At 43.4% G+C, this 22,853-nt stretch overlaps 1 protein-coding gene across 1 annotated transcript in view; it reads left to right on the top strand.

Moving 5' to 3' along the window:
- Positions 1 to 2,390: 2,390 nt before the first annotated feature.
- Positions 2,391 to 22,853, top strand: part of LOC146341749 (vomeronasal type-2 receptor 26-like) — a 66,788-nt gene continuing 46,325 nt past the window's right edge. Inside the window, exons 1-2 of the mRNA XM_084807651.1 lie at positions 2,391 to 2,710; positions 12,185 to 12,302. Of these exons, the coding sequence (XP_084663777.1) occupies positions 2,391 to 2,710; positions 12,185 to 12,302 (438 nt within the window). The remainder of the gene's footprint in view (positions 2,711 to 12,184; positions 12,303 to 22,853) is intronic.

Genomic DNA, 22,853 nt, shown 5'->3' with positions numbered 1-22,853 from the left:
CTCCAGGTAAGGCAGTTGGTCCCTATTTGAAGGAGAAGCACGGGAAGACTCTGAACGTATGGGCAATGGAGAGATCTTCCCTCTTTCCCTTGGGTCCTCGGGACGCAACCGTTGCTTGCGCGCCAAACGGGCGCTAAGCCTCCTTTTCGCGCCCTCCATCGCTCGTCGCTCCCTGCATCTGTGTCGAGCATCTAGCAAGCCCCCCTCCCTCACTCTCTCATTGCCAGGGTCACTATCTATCTCAGGAATGCTGGCAGGAGGAATCTCTGCCAGCTGCTGTGCCTGTGAGGGATGAGCTGGCTCCTCTCCCATGGATTGCTGATCCTCCTCTGAATCAGAACTGCTCTGGGGTTCTATCGGCTCAGTCTCCACCCTGACAGCGACCATTATTTGAGTGCCAAACAAGCAGAGCCCCTCCTTTTGGCGCCCTCCATCTGTCGCCTCTCCCTGCATCTGCGCCGAGTGTCCAGCAAGCCCCCCTCCCATGCTCTCTTACTGCCAGGGTCACTATCTATCCCAGGAATGCTGGCAGGAGGAATCCCTGGCAGCTGCTGTGCTTGTGAGAGATGAGCGAGCTCCTCTCCCATGGATTGCTGTTCTTCCTCAGAATCAGAACTGCTCTGGGGCTCTATGGGCTTAGTTTCCACCCTGACATCATCCCCACTTCCATGAGGCCCCCCCGCATGCTCCTCCCCCAGGGCCCCGGGTTTGGGGGGGTACAGCTGGTGGAAACGTCTCAGCAGCAAAGGAGTATGCACATTTTCCGCGGGTTTCCAGGATCGCTCATCTGTCCCGTACCCCTTCCAGTCCACCAGATATTGCAGGCATCTGCGAGAAAGGCACGAGTCCAGAATCTCCATGACCTCAACCTCTTCCTCCCCCTCCACCAGCACTGGTGGCGGGGGGAGCTGGCCGAGCGATGAGGGTTGCCAGAAACCGGGGGAGGGCAGCAAGGACTGATGACAAACAGGATGGATCTTCATAGAGGGGGGGAGAGTCAGGCAAAAAGCATCCTGAGCCTGTTCAGAGTGAAGGAGCTCCTCCCAAGAGTGAAGCACCGCAGCTGCCTCCAGGCTCTGGGGGGAAGAATCGGGGGGGGGGATTTCCCTCACCCCCTGGCTGGAGGTCAGGCTTACAAGAAAGAGCATCTGCTTGTAGGTTGTTGGAGGCTTTCATATGGCAAATCTTAAGGTGGAACCAGGAAAAAAAAAAAAAAAGCAACCACCTAATCTGCCTCTGGTTTAAGGCACGGGCTGTCTGAAGATATTCCAGGTTGTGAAGGTCGGTTCTAACTTAGACTGGGTCTTCTGCCCCCTCTCGTGTTTATAGGATGCTGCCATCCTATAAACAACATGCAATGGCTATCCTTGCTCATTTTGCTTGATGGGATCTATTGATAATAAATGTTTATCTTCCCCCTCAAATGAAGAAATTACAGACTGGGGAAATTACAGACTGGGGAAATTACAGACTGGGCAGAATTGAAACATACGTAGCAGATCTGCTCCAATCCTATCCCAATACATATGCAATTTTGGGAGGAGACTTTAACAGCAGGATGGGTCCAAGTGATCATGCTCTATATTCCCAGCAAAAAGCTTATCCCAGGAGGACCAGGAGGAGGGACTAGTACAAATGGCCTTCCATTTATTCGGCAATCTAAAGATATAAAATCTAACTATTCTGGGCTCTTACTACATCAATTGACTACAAGGCTCTACCTGCACTCTCTTAATGGTGCATTCAAGAAAGACCATCTGGCAGAATTTACCTATCTGGCGGGAACCAGAATGAGCCAAATAGACTATCTCATTGTATCAACAAGCTTGATTCCCTTTTTGAAGGACATGGAGGTCATCCCAAAACTTCACAGTGATCAACTCCCGGTATCATTGACTTGGAAAGCCCCGCACCCCTATCTACGAAGTGCCAATCACTATATGCCTATGATACTCCCTGAGGGGGAAGCTTACTGTCATGTCAAACGGACCCCAAGGATGATGGACATGGAATTACAGGCCGTACTTGCATCAGACAACATGCAGAACATTAGGACATCTCTAATACTTAACACCCAAATAATGAGCCCAGTGGAATTATATCAGGAGCTAGCCTGAGAAATGAAACAAGCCTTCACTTGGAGAGTAAGGGTGCCTCAACAACGGCACCACCTACCCTCAAAGCCCTGGTTTGATAGGGAATGTGTTCAAGCAAAAAAAGCCTTACAGAAGGCCTGTCAAGTATAAATTTAGTTCTGATCTGAAGGCAGCTCAAGATCTTCTCGAACAGAAAAAATCCTACAAATAGCTACTGATACAAAAGAAAAAAAAAAGGCTTGGAAGGAGAACTCTGCGAAACTGATTCAAGCAGCCAAATCTAAGGATCCGACCATGTTCTGGTGGTTGGTAAAGATCTTACCAATTTGTGGACCAACATTGCCAGACTGCTATATTCATCCAAAGGCTTGGGAGAAGCATTTCCATCAATTATACAAGGATTCTGATGCTGCCCATGTGGCCTGGAATATTGAGCTTGAAGATGCTCTGCCTTGGCCCCCGGTCTTGGCTTCAGAAATGTATGATCTAGCTGCCCAGATGAAAACGGGCAAAGCACCGGGCGAAGATCTGATCCCTCCACAGGTGGTCAAAAATAACTTAGAATGGTGGGCCCTGGCTCTAGCATCGCTATTCTCCTACATCGACATGACTGGGTAGATACCAGAAGATTGGGGCTCTGCCATTATTGTTCCTATATTCAAGAAGGGAAAGAGGGACGACCCCACAAATTACAGGCCCATCAGTTCATTAAGTACTATTGGTAAATTATATGCCAGGCACTTATATAGGAAGCTTAAAGACTGGCTGGAACAGGATATGGTATTGGCGGAAGAGCAGGCAGGCTTCAGGGAGGGTCCCTCTACCATAGATCAATGCTTGGTACTACAGCATCTCATCGAGAAATACATCTCAAACAAGGTCACCTCGCTCTATGTAGCTTTTATAGACCTTAAAGCAGCTTTTGACTCTATCTCGAGGGTCAAACTATGGAAGAAATTAGAGGCCTCCAACATTGATAGGCACCTGCTCCTACTCATTCAGACTCTATATAGGGACACCTCCCTTAAGGTCAGATGTAGTGCTCATGGCCACCTTACAAAGGCTGTTCCAACAAAAAAAGGGGTCAAGCAAGGCTGCATTCTCACCCCACTTTTGTTCAACTTCTACATCAATTCAATGGTAGACCAGCTAAACCATACCGATTTTCATCCCCCCAAAATTGCGGGGAGGCATATAAATACTTTACTATATGCAGATGATGCCGCTATTGTCTCAAGGACTCCAATTGGGCTTACAAGAGCATTGCGGAAGTTGACTGAATACTGCGAGGAAGAAGATCTGATGATCAATTATCAAAAAACAAAAATCATGACTTTTGCAAAAAGACCAAAAATCAGATCATGGATGATGAACAAGCATAAGATTGAGCAGGTCTCCCAATTCAAATATTTAGGGGTGGTCTTCCAAGCAAACAGTTCCAAGAAGGCTCACGGTGAATATGTGGCATTAAATGCACAGAGAAGCTCATCAGCAATAGCACAATTTATGACAACAAAAGGTGACCACTATATCCCTTTAGCCCTCCAATTATACCAAGCAAAAGTACTAGCGCAATTATTGTATGGCTCTCCATTGGGGCCTTTCCCAAATACTCAAACATTAGAATGAGTACAATCAAAATTTTTGAGGGCAATATTGGGTGTTCCTAGGGATGTCTCCAATGCAGAGATAAGATTAGAGACTGGCCAGATCAAAATTGAAGCTAGGGTCTGGGTGGCTATTCTTGTGTACCGACTTAGACTGTCATATTTTCCTACTGGCCTTGCCCCACTAATTTTGCAAGACGATTTTAAATCCAATTGGATTCAGTCAACTTCTTGGGCATGATTACTGATGAACAGAATATTATTCACTAGGGTGTGTTTTGTCCTTTTTGCCTCCATCTGAGGAATTACATCTTGATATTGGGAAGAGAGGGAGGTTGGGTTTTTTTTAATGCTATCATGAGAAAGCACTGGGCTTCTATCAAAGCAACATTTAGAATAAAAACTTTATTATGGTCAAAGACCAGCTCAAAAAAGGAACTACATTAAAATTATCTGCCATATATCCCCAATCAAGTTAATAGACACTTCAACAGAGTGTAGTACTAATGTAATGCATATCAGCCATATTGGGTGAATGGCATTACTCTCCAGACTTTGTCTTTCACCCAGCTAGGTAAGTCCGAGCTCCCTCAGCATCCTTCTTCAAACACCTATCACCGCCGCAAAAAATATGGCAACACTATATGTAAATGACAAATTAGTGTCAGACAACAATATGTAGGATATTGTTGTCCTGTACGTCCTGGAAAGCGATTCATCAGTGAGGAGATGAGTGCGGCACGAATATCTCTATAAAATATACACCACAGCAAAACATGCTCTGTAGTTTCTATCTGTTCCATGCCACAGGGGCAGAGGCAGTCTGACCAGGGGATCTTTTTGTACCATCCCTCCAAAACTGCTGAGGGGAGTCCATTTAGACAGGCCAAAGTAAACGCCCTTCTATGTTTATGCAGTTCCAGTTGTTCAAGATAGGGTGCAGCTGTTACCTGTAGTCCTCCCTGAGAAAGAATTCTGGGGCACTCTTGAGGTCACTTTGTCTCTCAATATCTGCAATGTGCTGCTTGATAGTCTCCATTGCCTGTTCAAAACCCATATTTAATAAAGTCCGCAAGGGAAGCCCCAATAAAGCTATTTTAAATTCACTTTAGTGTTTCTTGGATACACAGATAATGTTTTCCAGGGCCTTGTCTAAGTTCTCTGACTTCCTTAGCATTTTGGAGTATCATATTTTCCCCAGGACTGAGCGTTCAATGTCAGAAGGCTGCCAAGCTAAGCTAGCTTCTTCCCATAGCAGGTTGGCCAGTGATCAATAATGAGCCAGTCAGAAATAAAATCTGCGTGAGGTGCAGCCAAATGTCAAGAGGGTAAATTACAGGTGAAGCTAGCAGGTCTCAGACATCCTCCAGGTGAAACTGAGTGCTGAACAGCTGGCAGGGATCTGGACTGCTGGAAGGGTATCACGCTGCCCCCCTGCACTGAGGGCAGAACTGCCCACAAAAGTCAGCTCAGGACTTAGATGTCCTTTGCAGCGGACATCCAGGCCAGGGTGCTGAGGCAAAAGAAATCCATGATCTGGCTCTTTTCCTTGCTGGCCGATAGTGAGGGATGTTGTGCATGTCTGTCTGGGGGCTTGAACTTGGTGCGTTCCCACCAGTTCTGCCCCATGGACGCCAGTCCATGACCCCCTGACAGATCAGGGAAGAGCAGCAGCCCCTGCCCCTTGCCCAAGTGTGGCTCTCAGCAGCAGCGGTGGCAGGATCGGAGCCAAGAGGGAAGCGCCTCAGAGCTGCAGAGACCAACTGCACCCCACTCTGCCAAGCACTAGCACCCTGTTCCCGTCCTGCTGCCTCCACTGAGAACAATTGCGGCCCTCTCTGCCAAGCACCAGCAGAGAGGGACGGCGCTGCTCTTGGTGGCGGCTGTGAGGGGCACGATGGGAACCGACCGAGAGGGAAGCACCATGGCACTCCCCTCTCAGTTCTCATGCTGCTGCCTCCACTGCTGCGGATAAGAACAACTTATCGACAACTGCTGAGCAGTGGCAGAGAGGGACACAGTTGCTCAGGGTGGCAGAGGCAGAGGCCCTCGTAGCGTTCCTGTGAACCACCAGCTGGCCCGTGTCCCAGCGCAAGCAGGGGAAGGCAGTGTGCAGGGATCCGGTGGCAGCTCACAGGGCAGACTCAGGTGAGTTCGGTGATCCATACTGATAACTGTTTCAAGACTTGATTAATGTCTTTTTAAACATCTGCAACTCTGAAAGTTGTGAGCCTATGCTCCAACCTGTGGATATACAAACATTATATCCACAGGTTTCAGGATAGCACTTTTCTCTGTGTTCTTCACATCAACCTAATCTGAGCAGGAAGCCATCTGAGATTACCTTTGCTCTGGGCAAAGAAAGGGTGACAAGTCAAGGCCACATACCAGCTGTTCCTGCTTCAGTTGTTTGGCTGTTTTCAGTGCCACAATAATGGCAGCACATGGGAAGCAAATTTGCTTCCCTGTAATTATCAGCATGATTGACTCTCCTGCTCACTAAGCTCCAAGGGATGTCTAGAGACCTCAAGGAAAATGAGCAATAACATTGTTATAAAAGCCACCGATAATACTTAGAGCTGGACCAAAGGACCAGAAGCTCTGTTGCAGAGACAGCTGATTATTTTCTGGGATGTCTGCACTGCTGGATTTACTGGGATTTTCTCTACGGAAATAAAATATGAATAGCAGCTTGAGATATCTGCACCTACCAGTTCCATCTTTTCCTCAAAGGATTCCTCCTTTTCTTGATATTGCTTGATGCATCAGTATAGGAAAGGGTCAAATATTTCATGGGGTTTTATCTGTGCATGAAGTAGCCAGAAAAAATGCTCAATGTTCAGAAATTTTTAAAATGGGTAATTGGTGTAGATATTCCCTTATACCAATTTAATTTTTTTTAAAGTAGGGGTTCACTTTATATTTACCGTTATATGAAAACACGTTATGTATTTTATTATACTTAGTAGTATATAAATATCACAAATATTTAATAATTAAATACATATGGTCAGCTCTCATTCAAAGCAGTTCATGAACAGGCAGATCTGACATCAAATATTCTTGAGGAAAATAGGGGAATGTGTCTCTAAATGGGACCTTCTGACCTCCAAATGGTGTTGCTGGTGTGGTTGCTTGTGCTGTTGCCTCATTTTGTGTGCAAGACAGATTCTGTTCATCACAGCATGAAGACCCCTTCCTGTAAATGCAGAGTGAATGACCACATTAGCAGTAGGCATGAGTTTTATCAAAGGGGAGACCTTGTCATTGGACAGATTGCTTCTACGTTCTATTCCTTGTACCCTTCTAGATCTTTCAGAGAAAAGCCATCTTCAATGTCCATGAGGGAACTCATGTAAGGACTTCTCCTCTACCCTGATAGTTTTGCTTTGCTTATACCATAATAGACCACAAAGAACAGAAATGGGTTCTCAGATTGCAAAAATAGATTTGTTGTAGGAAGCGCAATGCATTTTGGACTTTTTTTTCTTATTTTTAAGCTGTCTTCAGTAGTGAAGAAAAAAGGTCTGCTGAAAAAGGTCTGCAGCAAATAATTGTCTCCTGCATCAACCTACTAGCATCTCCTACTGGCTTCCTACAATTAACTTACTGATGCTTCCTGAGAACCTTTTTCTCTTCCTTGTGATCTACTTTGGTTACTCACCTCCTTCTGTTTTCTTGCTTAAACCATAATAACTAGGAAGAGCTACTCAACCCACAGAATGATTCAGCACCTTCAATTAGGTCTCAATAAGAAAAGTGGTATAAAGGCCACACTTCTGTTTTCTTTAATATAGTTTGTTCATTGCTAGAATTCATTCAATTTCTTTCCATTGCATAATTATAACACGTCATTTTATTTTGTTTTGGAAGACAATTAAAAAAATAAAGGCAACCAAAAAGAGAACATGGATAACAATATAAATAGATTGTTAAAGAAATAAAGGAGCTCACTAACTATCATTCTTATTCTATCACTGAATACTTGTGGAACAGCTAGAGAAAAACAGCATAAATATGACGTCACTATATAATGAAAGGATGAAAAGAAACTTTATAATCTGTGTGTGTGTGTGTGTGTTTCTCTATGCATGTGTGTCTGTTATTTTGTGTGTACATGTGTGTGCATTAGTCATAAAAATAAACAATTGAACTTGGTTGGAAGTTGATCTAAGGTGTGTAGGGCTTCTAGACAGGAAATAAATGGAATATGTAGTGCTATAATATCTATTTTAAAGTTAGGGTTCCTTGCTTGCTGCACTTGCTGACTAACTTTACACATAACCATAGACTTCCAAATTGTATCAATTTGCTCTTCTTTAGTTGGTTGCTTTGGGGACTTCCATTATGTACTGTGCAATGTGGTTCATGTCCACCCAGAAGTAGGTCCTGTGAAATCAATAGGGCTGACTCCCAGGCATATGGTTATAGGACTGCAGTCTTAGATATAATCGTTATTCTGTTCAAGAAGATTAGATAATTTTATGATTATACAATCAAAGTTAGATGATCTTATTGAGCATCTTTTCATGTCTCCTTCACTCTATGAATGCCAGTGTGCCTTCATTTTATATACTTCCTTTCATCTATAAAACGAAAACATTAGAAATACATGTTATGCTCTTCCATTTATGTTTCCCAGAACCAGAAGTCCTCCTTTTCCTTATTCTGGTTTAGTAACAAATTGAGGCGTCTGATTATTCTCCTGTGTTTTGGCATTAAAGTCTCCTCTGCTCATTTCATACCTACAGTTTGTGTATGTTCTCAGTATCGCGAATACATTCCATAAATCCATGATCTTATGGAAGCCTTCCTTCCAAAACATGCATGTTTTTCTCATTACTAGAAATGCCCATTTCACCTTTGCATCATTTGTTAGCCTTGGCGGTTTAAGACTATGAGGTGTGGGCTTCTTGCCTCAGTCAGCATGAATTCACTGGCTGTGCTTGTTCAAGTCAGTTTTTCACAGGTCCTCCCACTCCTCTTATTATCTGCAAGGGCCTAATATTAATACGATGAGGGGAATACCCCCTTCTTTTAGAAGATCAGCAAATTCACATTTGGGTTCTTTAAGAACTCTAGGATGGATTTCATCTGAGCCCAGCAATTCATTGACTTTCAGTTTTTCAGTAAGATGGAGAGCTTCATCTTCTGTCACCACAATTGGACTCAGATCCTCACTCTCCCATCCTGAAAACATCAGTTCAGGCACAGTATCTCTCCTACATGTTCTGCAGTGAAGATAGATGAAAAAAATTCAGTTAGCTTCTCTGCACTCTCCTTATCCTCCTTTAGTACTCCTGGAACTCCATGGACATCTAATGGTACAATCATCTCCACAGCTGGTTTCCAGCTTGTGATATATTTAAATAATTCTGTATTGTTGGCCTTGATGTTGTTTATGATATGCTTCTTAAAATGGTTTTTGCATCTTTGATTGTCTGCCTGCAACTCTGCTGCACAAGTTTGGGCTCCATTTTGTTCTCATTTGGGCAAGACTTCCATTTTCTGATGGAATCCTTTCGTTTTTTAAGACCTTCCTTGACACTGCTAATTAACGATGATGTTGACCTCTTGGACTTTTTATTTCATTTCCTCTCCTGTGATACATATTCGAGATGAGCTTCTATTATTGTGTTTTTGAGGAACCACATTTTCATTTATTATATTGATTTTGATTTTGAAGGGATGAAACATTTTGACGCCCCTTTTCAACTTTTTAGCAGGTCCCTCATTGTAGACAGGCTTCCACTTTTAAAGACAAATGCAACTGTGTTGGTTTTCTTTGGCAATCTTCCCACTTCAACATATATTGAATCTTGCTTCCATCCCTCTTTGTGGGCTGTCTGTGAACACTAATTGGATGCATTTTCAATTCAAACTAATTTGTTTGGAGCTCCAGCATTTTTGGTGTATTGCTGACCAATAGAAAAGATGCTTGCTGGATCCCTGCTTCTCTCCTCATGATCTTTTTCAAATGCCTCTCAAATTCTACCTGAACAGGCAATCATCATTCACACTGAACAGGTCTGAAGCTGACCCATTCACAAAGAAACAGGAGGCATGCACAGAAAGCACTGGAAAAGTAGAGTGAATTATCTCTGTATGCTGGATAGACCCCTTCTCCCCCTCCTTCTAGTTGCAGTGACTGTGCATCGGGAACTGGCCCACATATTTCATTCAGATAAATACTCCTCCAACCCTTTCTCTCTCCTCACTCCCTATGCTTACCCTGGACCCATTAATTTTGCTTCAAGAGGGTTTTATGCAATACCGCTTACTTAATCCCTTCCATCCCACCCCCAAAACGCTTCCTCCTGCCAGCTGAACAGTCTATACATTCCATGCCCTAGTTCAATATCTGGAACCAGTCTCCATGAGAATTCAGCTCATCTCCCCACAATCCAAGTTTTCATTGAAGGCTGAAATAGTTCATTTTCCCGGTGGCTAAATTGCAGTTGTGCTACCACAGTATTTCCCTAAAAGTAATGTGTATGTTTTAATACTTACTTGTTTTAACTAAATAGATATGCCATGGTTTTCAGAAGCTTATGTCCATTTGGATTGATCTGAGTTTCCCCTTCCCCACTTTGCCAAGGATACTCTATTGCCAATGTAAAAAATGTGTCTTTTGATGAATGTTTGTCTTAAGTTTGTACATGCATCTAGAGGGTGATACCTGGCAATGCTTTGATGGCTAGTATCCATTGCCAGCCTTACATTCAATAATAGTGTAATCCAGTCGGAGGCAGATCCTCACCTCTGTGCTCAAGCTGCCCTAGATTTTACTAGATGGGCAATTTCACCCATTTAGCTATGGAAATTCTGAGCGGGAGGGAAGGAGGCTGGGGCGAGCACAGGAAGCTGCATAGCACAGCTTCCCACATCTCCTCTCTTCCCCACCCCTGGGACTGCCCCCTTTTCCCCAGCTCTGTGCTCCATTATGGAGTGCAGGATGTAGCCAGAACCACGCTGGCTACGAGGTTGAAAGGGGAGCACAATTTCTGGGCTCTGAGGTCAAACCTCTGTTTCTGGCCTCAGCTCCCAGAAACCAAACAATCCTGCCCCCCCTCAATGCTATCTAAGGGGAATAGAATTGCTCTCTAAATTAGTTAAATCCTGTTTTAAAGGCTTTTATGTTGGTGCTCAGATCTAATTTATATAACAGGATTGTTTTAAGGATTCCTTGGACAATGCATATGAAGCAGATGCAAACAGTGTAAATTATTTTAGAAATGCTAATTGTTATGTAGATGGTATTAAAGCAGCTGGCACAATGTTCAGAGGACTAAGTATCTACCATTTCCACATGGCTTTGGCTATGTACTCTTTGATAGAAGGAGATGCAGAGTGGTGACATGACAATGTGCATTAAAGTCCTGCCTGTCATACAGAACCTCCTGTAGCATGTCAGAACTCATTCATTTCAACCAGTTCCACCATTGACTGAATGACTGGTCTGCATGAAAAGCATCCCCAGAGGACTTCCTTGCCAGCTTTGCTGAAGATACCGCACTTTGTGGCTGGGAGAGGCAACTTGTAGGCTGTAGCCCTCCAGATGATTTCATCTACAACCCCCATCATGGCTCCCCATTGGCTATGCTGGCTAGGGCTGATGGGAGGCCAAGGCTGGACCATCTGGAGAGACAGAGGTTGCCCATCTGTTCTCTGTGAGGAATTTACCAACAGAGCAGACACTTTTTCATTTTCTATTTGTAACAAACACCTAAAACATGTTCCTTTGATTCATGAGAGGGTCTAGTTCTGTGAAGCAACAATTGTTGAGTCTTGCATCCAACAGATGTCTGGTGGGTGGAGGAATTTGGTTGGCATTTTCTTCCAGAAAATAATGCTTGATACCAAGATGCTGATGGGATTTGCTTTCAACAATAAAACAACCCTAATGTGAATGGAGGAAAAAAGTTTTTGCCTGTTCTAAATACTACAAATATGGTGAAAAGTATGGTGTAACGAAAAGGAACTAACCAAATTCATCGATATGAAACATGATGCTATTTGCTTTAAGCCTGTCCCAATACTAACAAAATCTCTGGTGTTAATTAGAGATTCCACTCCAACATTGTTGCAAGGGCAACATCACTCCTTTACCTGTATTTTGGAATATCTTCCAGTGAAGAGTTTAGAAGGTAAAATATTAAGCCAGGCCAAAGGAGTGCTTCTGCTTCTACATATAATTCAGGAGAGCAACCAATATCCCATCAGAGATAATCATGGCTGTAAGAAATTGTCTAAGATGCTTCAGCTATTCTTATTGTTGTGTTACATGGTATGTATCTTTTATTGCAGTGTGATGCCAAAAAACTACCAGCTTATCTTAGCCTTGGTGTTCGCTATAAAGGAGATCAATGAAAATCCCACAGTCTTACCTAATGTCACAGTTGGGTTTCACATTTATGAGAGCTACTGCAACCCACAGATAACTAATGTGGGCACCCTTGGTCTGCTTTCTTCACCGCATAGATTCTACCCCAACTACAAGTGTGATGTGCAGAACAATTTGATAGCCATCATTGGGGGAATGTACCCTCTCATCTCTCTTGAGATTGCCACAATCTTGGAGAATTACAAGATTCCACAGGTAGGTTTGTATATGTGTAGACATGAGTTGGTATCTTCATTCCAAAATGGCAGAAATAACAGGCCTTTTTGAAGCCTTTATGCAAAGCTTCAGAGCTGCAGGCAGACAAGATTGGCAGTCACTATTTCTGCAGGGCAAAATTAGTGACTGTTTAATTGGTATTTGGTCCCAAAGATGAGAGGGATCCCAAGGCAAAGAAATCAAGTGTTGATATTTGGCATTTGACCAATGTGAATTCCATAGCTGCCAGTTTCCTCTGGTGTTTGACCACTGTGCCCCAGAGAGAAGAGACAGTTAGGCAGAGATTGAGTCTTTGGCAGCAGTAGGCATTTTACCGCAGCACCCCACAGAGTGGAAGAGAGGCTGGTGTAGCTGATGTTTGTGCACTGCATCCCACTGAGTTACTGGAGAAGAGAAAAAGGGAGAGACCGACTCTGTAGCTGGCATTTGCCTGCAAGTCTCCATAGCTAGAGAGAAAGAGCCATGTCAGGCACAGTGTGGAAGACATTTGACAGTGGCAGTTCCCCTCTTCCCCATATATGCAGGATCAGAAGGCAGATTAGTGCTTGCAGTTCCCCCAGCACCAACACCTAGAATCTCCTACGTATTAGGAATGGTAACCAAGCATATTTATTTGACAATCATTATGCAATCTCAACCGAATATTTTGTAAATTATTCCCCTGAATAAAGATCTTAATTTTGTTTTCATTTTTTTTAAAAAAATTCTCTAGTGGTGTTTTCCTCCCTTTCCCAAAGCCATAGGAACCAGGTTACTGAGTTTCTTTGAACTATGGGGGGGTTATTTGGGGGCACAAGTTAAAGATATTGTACCTGAGGGAGTATTCCCTGATGCTGAAGTCTAATTAGGAACTTTAGTAAAAACTGTGCAATAAGTTCCATAGGATTTCTTATTTTCTTTTATTAAAGGAGTATAGGTTGGATAACCCAGGAGCTATTGGATTGGATCTGTTCAAAGTAATGGGATAATAAACTTTTGCTTGGACAACTCCAGATTTTTGGGCTTCAGCACTCATCAGCCTTGGCAAGCATGGCTAATGGTTAGGAATGCTGGGAGTTGTAGTACAAAATATCTGGATCACAACATGTTGGGGAAGGCTGACATATATATTTCTCTCACATATGGGTTTTAGAGCTACATTCCTCGACTGCAACAGCATCTGACATGGGTCTGTCAGCTTTTTCTGCCTGTGGGCATACTTTGTCTTTTGAAAAGCTGTCCTGGGTGCCACCTTAAAATGCCTCCATTGGCCTGGCTTTTACTTGTCCTTTGTGCGTACAAGGTGAGATCTGAGTCCCAACAAGCAGAAGAACTCTTTTGAGTGAAGTTGTCTGAGCCAACAAACACCTCTTCTTTCTCTTTTTTTTTTCTGATCTCACTCTGCCATCCATTTCCCATATTCCTTTTTCTCTCACACCCTGGATCACTACCTAAAAAATCTGTGTGGGTTGTCACAACACCCTAATCCACACTTAATGATTGAGAGAGGCTGTTGTTGAATCATAGGTTGTTAGTTGAACCGTGGGTTAGAGTGTTGTGAACCCAGGACTGTGTGGCATATTTTTCTGGAAAAAGCCACCTTGAGAACCCATGGTTCATTTTGGGGTTGTTCAGGGTGTTAAACAAGCCACACTGCATGGTTAACAAGTCACTCTGCAGAAAATGCCCTGGGTTCAGACAACAAACATCCCTTGATTCAACAAAAACCCATACTGAACCACTGAGTGTGGGTTAGCGTATCATGTGAACAATCAATCTCTCTCTCTCTCTCTCTCTCTCATACACACACACACACACACACACCAGATCACAACCCATACACATCTGTACACACTCTCTCTCTTACCCTGGATCAGCACCCATACATATTCTCCCTCCCTCCCTTAAACACACATCACAGATGAACCCATCCATTCACACACACACACACACACACACACACACACACGAGTCAAGGACCCCTTGTGCCAATAATGCATACATACCTGCATAGACACAAGTCCTGGCCTTCTCCTCTTCTCTGCAACCACATGAAAAACCACAGTTGCACTACTGTCTTCTAAGATCCCTCCTCTCAGAATCATCTCAACGCCTTACTCACCCCCCATACATTCAATCACAGAAGCACTCCACCCTCCCGAATTCCCCATGTTGCACAAGCTGGCTCCTCTAACACCCTGTCCGGCTTCCCAATGGCTTCACTGACCATGCTAGACACTTCCCCAGCAACCCGGTGGCTTACTGGTGCCCTTCCTACCTCCCCACAGCTCTCTCCCCATAGTAACAGGGACCCCAACTTCTTCTTTTCCTTTTCTTTTTCTTGGTGGTTGGCTTGCTGCAGAGGACAGTGTTGGCCTGCAGCCCTCCACCATCTTCATTTCCTAAGAATGTCTCTGAGCCCCATGTGCAGCCCTGTGGCATTCCTGGGAAACAAAGAGGGCAGCACCGAGAAGCCCTCTTCTCACTTTGAGACATTCCCAGCTGCTTCGAAGACATTTTAAATCAATTTTTTTAATTGAATTTGGGCCTGCTTTGTGGGCACCACAGAAGCTGTCAGGACACACACTGGTGCCCACAGGCAACACATTGCCAGCCCCTAACCAGTGATGCAGCTACATCATTTTAGAACCTGGACTTAATGTTCTTATGTGTGGGAGGCTGCGTGTATGTGTGTGTGTGTGTGGTTGTGGTGGTGGTGGTTTTGACACCCATGATGGTTAATCAGCACACAGCTAACATATCTCTTCTTCCCTCCTCGCCATTCCATACTTCACAACTGGTTCTACATTTCTATTATATTAGAGCAAAGAAAACAAAAAACAAAATCCCATTTACCAGCCGCCCTGAGAAAAACAAATATTCTGAGCCTGTGTAGTTTTGCAAGTTGAACTCACTTAAATCATAGCACTATCATAGCCAGGGCAAAAATGGACTTTGCTTCTGCTACCCTGTTGCTAGACACATTTGCTTGGGAATATGCTCCAGTTTGTTGTAAAAAAAGAAAAGGGAAAAATGCATTTCAATGAAAAATTAGTAACATGACCACCTGCTCTGTAGGCTGCCCCCAACTCCAAAATGTTATAAAATAAGAAGACAACGATGCTGTACAAGTAGCATTGAAAGTTGGTTGGCCCAGGCATGCAGATACCTGCCCAGGTGCTGATGCAGGGTCTGCTTTGCTTTCCTGTGTCCCCATCACCTGAATGGTCATTTGGGAGGGGGGCTGGCACTTAGACACCAAAGACCAACCCTAGCTGCACCATGGCCCCCCAATCTAATCAGAACAAGCCCTGAAACACAGAACTCAATAGCATAAACCCTGAACGGTTAAGAATGCACAGTTCCTTCACAGTGCCTTTGCCTTCTATGATATAATGATGGTAGTCATATGTTGGGATACTGAGGATGACTTGGAGCATTCCTAAATGTCTCTAAATGTCATTAAGTAAAAGTCATATTCAATCAATAATGTTAATAAGACATGGAAGAAACAGCTATGCTAGAAATCGTACAAAAAAGATGTAAACAAAAACATTTCCCACCCATGGCTTCCATTCTTTATCCCAGATAGTCCCAAATGAGGCTCGTCAATATATGGGGATTGTCCAGTTCATTGTCCATTCATAAAATACATCTACGCTCTCTTTCAGCTCACTATTGGACCTTTTTCCCCAGCATGGGGTGACAAATCTCTATTCTGGTATTTATACCAGATGGTCCCAAATGATGCTCATCAGTACGGAGGGATTGTCCAGTTACTTGTGCATTTCAAGTGGACATGGATTGGGCTCTTTACTACTCATAGTATCCATGGAGAACGGCGTTTGCAGAAATTACTGCTAATGCTTTCACAGGGAGGTATCTGTGTTGCCTTCATAGAAAAAGATGAAGCCTTCACAAAACGAGGAGAAAAGGCAGGGCTGCTGCATAATGAATGGGATGAAAATTCAGTTTCCATGGAAACCAAAGCCAATGTGTTTCTTGCTGATACGGCAAGTACATCAATAATTAAAATAAGCTTGTTTCTTCAGAGGGCAGTGCTGGGTTCACCTAGAAGTAAGGTATGGATTATGACCACATATTGGGATTTCACAGAAAGCACTGTAGTAACGCATCATGATATACAGTCCCTCCATGGTATGCTGTCCTTTGCAATTCACACAAAGGAACCATTAGGATTCAGGCAATTTCTACAGAGTGTAAATCCTTCCTGGGCAAAAGAAGATGGCTTTATGAAGGTATTCTGGGAGAAGGCCTTCAACTGTTCATTGAAAAGAACCTTTGAGAGTGAAGCATTCCAGAAAGACTGCAGTGGAGAGGAGAAACTGGAGAGCCTTCCTGGAACTTTCTTTGAAATGGGTATGACTGGTCACAGCTACAATGTGTACAATGCAGCCCTTGCTGTGACACATGCTCTACATTCCATGCATGTAATAACATCCAAACACAAATTACGGAGGTCTGGAAGAAAGCTGGAGCCCTGGAATGTGCTGGTCTGGCAGGTATTTTCAATCAAAAGCAATATGTTGATTGTTAAAGGAATCAAGACACGTATAGTCTACATTATAATGCTATGGATCTTTCAGCTCCACAATTAATCCTGTTAGGAATATGATTGACTTATGGTTAATTACCCTTCACATTTGGTATTGGGTGATGTGATAAAGAGGTGGAGGCTCTCTGCCCACCTTCGGGTTTGGTGACCCTCCATCATCTTTTTACAAGAAACATTTAAAGCAGGAGAATCAGAGAGAGAGAGAGAATCAGAGAGAGAATCAGAGAGAGAGTGACAGAGACAGAGACAGAGACTTTAACTCATTTACATGATGGTACCCATTATGGAGTGATACGGATAAGCCATGCCAGAGGCGTTGCTATTGTTATAGCAAAACATGTGATTTCAGGGGCAAATAAGACAAAAAGGGACTCAGAGGGACAATGTTTGTTTTCGGTGGGAAATGTAGAAGGTAAACCCATCTCATTAGCTGCAATACTTAATGTGTACCGATGTTCCTTTTTGGCCAAGGGTTTTAAGAAAGCTCAGTTTGCAGTGGGGGTCTGGTCATAGCAGCAGGTGATCTGAATGTGGTATGAGATGTGGATTGGGACAGGAAGCCCAGCTCCCACTTGGAGAAAAGTCAGGGAGGAAAGATGTTGGTCCTTCTATTAAAACGTTTCTGTTTAATAGATTCCTGTAGATGTTTAAATCCAAGAATTGGGGATTTCTCTTATTACCCCCCACCCCTCGATCCCATTCTTTCTCCAGTTTAGAGTATATTCTGGTCCCTCCCACATGGATCCCCAACCTCGCTCATTCCAACATTCTCCCCGAAGTATTGTCAGACCATGCTGCAAGTGAAACAGACCTGTTACTAAATTTTCAAGGTCCATACTGCAAATATGGCATTTAGATCCAGGTCTTCTAACCAAACAATTTCCCACTATAGCTATCAAGGTGGCCACTGAAGGATAGTGGAACTTTAATATATCGGGTCGGCCCCTAAAATAATATAATCTGGGATGCCACGAAGGCTACAGTTGGAGGGGTCTGCATCATTTAAAGTGCAAAATTAAAGAATGGATGGACCTGATTAAGCGGGACTTATTAAATGACATAGCAGCCCTGGAATCAAAGCATACACAAACTGGTCTGCAAAAGTATTAGGGATGTGCAAGCAAAATCAAAAGAACTGGAATGTTTGGATCCCACAGGCATTGCCAAATCCCTCTTACACCTAAAACAAAAATACTACTCCTTTGGTAACAAGCATTCAAAAATACTGGCTAGAGGGCTTAAAATTAAACAAATTAAATCTAAACTATTTTCAATAAGAAGAAATAATGGCACCTTAACAGTTGATCATATGCAAATCAACTACCTCTTTGCAGATTTTTTATGTTCAGCTACATCATACAACCTCCCCAAGTGTGGATCTTATAAATAAGTATTGGAGGAAGAGTGGCATTGCTCCAATTAACAAAAGCCAACCAAAACTGTTGAACAGAGAGATTTTGCTAGAGGAGGTTGAGCAAGCCATCAAACATTTGAAATATAATAGAGATTCTGGTCCTTCTGGGACATTTGGAAGTGTGTGTATATGTATATGTATACGTGTGTGTGTGTGTGTGTATGTATGTGTGTGTGTGTGTGTGTGTATGTATGTGTGTGTGTGTGTGTGTATATATATATATATATATATATATATATATATATGATTTATTGATTCCTAGGCTTGCTCAGCTTTTTTCTAAGATCTGCCAGGGAGAAGATCCCCCTGATACCTAGAAGACATCTAGATTAATAGTAATACCAAAACCTGGAAAACACAATACAAAGGTGAGATCCCATTGCCCAATTGCATTAGTTAAACAGGATAAAAAAATCATTTATTTTAGTTCAACAATCAAATAAGGTGGTAGGCAATTTAATTCATATAGATCAGACTGGATTTATTCCTCAAAGGCATATATTAGATCTAATACAATGGGATTAAATGTTAACTATGATGAAAACCAAAACAGGCCACCCACTGTCATTAATTTTGCTCAACATATTCAAGGCCTTTGACTGTCATGAACGGCAGTATTTGGTAAGAGTTTGAATTATTATCATCTAGGAACCAAAGTCGTAACTGCAATTTCCAAACTCTATGTTGCTAACAAAGCAACCATGCGTAACAATGTGCACTCCTCCCCACCTATCTATTTGGAATGGGGAATGAAATAGTGCTGTGCCCTTTCACCTCTGCTCTTCACCCTTTCCCTGGAACCATTGCATAATATCATACATCAGCACCCTGGTATTGCTGGATGCAGGGGATGGAGTGAAGAACATGTGATAAACATGTGTGCAGTTGACATGATAATCATGCTGGGGGATCCATGCCAATCAGTCTGTAATTTAAAGGAAGAATCTGGAGGAAGAATTAGAAAATTGTAGGCAAGTGGCAGGTTAAAAAGTTACTTATGAAAAATCCGCTATCATGTCATGCAATCTTCACCCCAATCATCAACATTTTATTAGCCATGCTTTGGGAACTCCAATTTGCAGAACTTCCTTCAGATACCTGGGAATTCATATTCCCAGAAAAACTGGCAAATTATTTAAAATAAATTATGGCTTTCTTATAGAAAAAACTATGACCAAGGACCTAAACAAATGGTGCAAAGTGAACCTGTCAATTTTAGGTTGATTTGCTGCAACTCAAATATCTGTGATTCCTTTTTAAAATTTATTATTTCAGGCTTTCCCCATCCTCCTCCAGCTAAAGATTTTAAAATCTTGGCAAACTAAGCTTAAATCATTTGTTTTCAAGCCAAAGGACCTTTCCTGGTATTAACACTGTATTACAAAAAAAAACCAGGCAGAGGAGGTTGGGGAGATCTACACTTCACCATTATGAAGGCAAAGAAAAACTGGATATGTCTGGAAGAAGAACATATGGGCTTTGCCTTTTCGATCCATACAAATGAAGGAGATAAACAATATTAAAAACCAAAGTCCAAAATTATCTTCACGATCTGGAAAAAGGGGCAAGCTATCTTGTCCCTGGTGTGGTCTCCTCTCACCCAGATAATCAGGATACAACTGTCTTAACTAGGATTCCTGAATGGGAAAAGAAGGGATATTTTTGGGTGAGGGACTTTTATTCCCAGGATAAACCAAAATGTAGAACAACTCCAAGTTGACTTAGGCATAGGATGGCTACAAGAACTACAGCTATCTCACTTCCGCAAAGAGCCTCACATACAGACATACTCTCTTAGAACTTTTACAGGACTAGAATAAGCAATGTTAACGGTACAGAAGGGCGCAAGGGAATTATCATTATATGAAGGATCTAATGGAATGATTAAATGTAAGGACGTACTATCATTCTTGTTAATTGCCACTCACCGGACAATTACACAGCGGGGGGTGGGGGGACAAAAGACAATTTGGCAATATGGGGGGGAACCCTCAGGATTTACTTTTGATTCAAGGAAAGAGAGAACTGCTAGCATTTCATGCCATATGGAGGGGTTTTATTCAACATACATCACAACTGTATTGCCAACAATATATTCCTGCTTCTGCCCTGAGCATCTGGACATTATAACAGCTAAACAGAGATTATGCAGCCAGCTCACATAGTAGTAGTAGTGGTAGTAGCAGTAGTAGCAGTTTCAGTACTATATTAATTGTGTCACCAAGTTTCTGGCAGCAAACCATTGTGCCTCAGTTGTTAGGGGACAGTTCTCAGCAGGTTTTCATTGTTATGTTATCTTTGGTTGTTGTTTTTCTGCCTTCTTATTGTTTTCATTGCATTGAGCAATGGACTCGATGGCCTTGTAGGCCCTTTTCAGCCCTACTATTCTGTGATTCTATGATTCTAAATATATAATAAAAATATTTTTAACAAATCCTAAAAAGAAACACTTCAGTACATGTAGCCAAAGTAAAACCAGCAGCAAGAAAATGCAGTGATCTAAAAGCACTAGAACACTTCTTAAAATGCCTGGGAAATTTTTTTAAAAAGGTCTTCACCTGGTGCTCAAATGAGCATAACACAGGCACCAGCTGAGCCTGTCTGAGAAGTGTGTTCCATAGACAGGGTGCCACCACTGAATGGTCCCCTCTCTTTTTTGGCAGCCATGCACCTTGCCTTATTTGGCAGGGGAAGCTGGAAGAGGGCCTCAGATGACGACCTTAGTGTCTGGGTAGGCCTAATTTAGAATTTCAGGTGTCTGATAACTTCCATTAATCTGTTGTAAAAACAGGGTAGCTTCAAGTTGTTTGAAGTCCCATCAGGTTGACATCTGTGTGACTCATGACTAGGGATGTCAGAGAATGTCGCCACGGATCTCAGTGAGGCCAAATGCCAGTGCATTCGGCCCCCTGAAATCCATGGTGGAATGAAGCCCCCCTGCCCCCCCTGCAAAATGGGCCCAGAACGGAGCACCTACCTGCTGCTGTCCACGCCAACTTGCGAACAGCGGCCACATCTGCGGCCACCATTAGCTTCTTCCATGTAGCCGTGATAGGCTATGTAAATACTTATGTAGCCTATCACAGCTAATGCAGGGACACCATTTGCATCCCTGCGGAAGCCATGATAGGCTACGTAAGTATTTATGTAGCCTATCACGGCTTAACTAAGGGAACACAAATGGCGGCGGCTACGGTGGCCACCATTTGCGTTCCCTTGTTTTTTTGCCGTTTTAGCCTACATAAATATTTACATAGGCTATTACGGCAAAAAAAAAAAGGAACGCAAATGGCGGCCACTATGCCATTTGCATTCCCTCCACCCCCCATAATAGCCTATGTAAATATTTACGTAGGCTAAAATGGCAAAAAAAAAAAAAAAGGAATGCAAAAGGCGGCCGCCGTAGGCACTACCATTTGCGTCCGCTGTTTTTTGTGTTTTTTTGCCATGATAGGCTACGTAAATATTTTTGTAGCCTATCACGGCAAAATACAGGGATGCAAATGGAGGTGGCTACGGCCACCGCCATTTGCATCCCTGCAGGCTGCCCAGAGGCCGGAAGTCTGGCTGCGGGCAGCCCCAGCCTGTGGCTCTGCGGAATTTCTTCACAGCGGAGCCGGCCAGAGAGAATTTCAGGGGGAGGGATGGAGCACCTCCCCCCCACCATGAATGTCACCCTTCGAAAAGGTAAGTGACTTTCGTACATCCCTACTCATAACTAAATATGCTTAGAACTGGGCCCTTATTTTTTTATATGCTTCAGTGCATTTGCACAGTGGACATCCAGTGCAGAATGATCAGTGAAAGCTGCAATGTCAGGAAAAATGTTGCACATGCAGTGGACAGCCCTCAATCCTCCTTTAACCACAATGACCTGCCACAAATACCTGGTTAGGAACTGGGGCAGAAAACCTTTCTCAAGGGAAAGGTTTTGCATCTGTCGAGCCACAGAACACTGAGGCGGGGATGGCGCAGCTGCCCAGCTGGCAGCGTGTGGATGCTGTCGGGGACTTTCCAGCATCTGCCCAAGGGCCTCCCTGACCAAGTTGGTTGTGGCGGTCTCACATGTGGCATTGGAGAACCCTAGGACTAATATCCTTAGTGCCTTGAACATACACACTGAGATTGACTTAACCCTAGGGCTGGAGTGGGTGCCCAACTCAGTCCCGGACTCGGATGCCCTCCACCTCACTTCTGCCCCCAGACCATGCCCACTGAGCCTGCTGAGCCCCTGCCCAGACTTATACTCCCCCTTGCCAAGCCACCCCACCTATCCTGAGCTGACTGCAAGCACCAGTCAATGCCGTGGTCAGTATTTTGCAATAGAGATGTAAATGGTCCATTTAGGCCTGTAATGGTCCATTGAGGCCTGCCATTTAGGCAGCGGCTCAGTGGGCACCTGGAGGACCTGGACAGGGGGAGCTTCTGTCCATCCCTACACTGGAGTAAAACATTTAGGAAGCAAGAGTGAGACATATCCAAAATAATCTCAACATATCTAGGATACGTATTTGTCAATGTAATTGTGAAAATAGTTTGCTGTCCGTTAGTATCTTTTCCT

The sequence above is a fragment of the Heloderma suspectum genome, chromosome 6 (assembly GCF_057233095.1).
Source record: "Heloderma suspectum isolate Gila_16-S chromosome 6, 16-S_ref, whole genome shotgun sequence".
NCBI classification, from domain to species: Eukaryota; Metazoa; Chordata; class Lepidosauria; order Squamata; family Helodermatidae; genus Heloderma; species Heloderma suspectum.
This window is presented reverse-complemented; position numbering and strand designations above follow the sequence as displayed.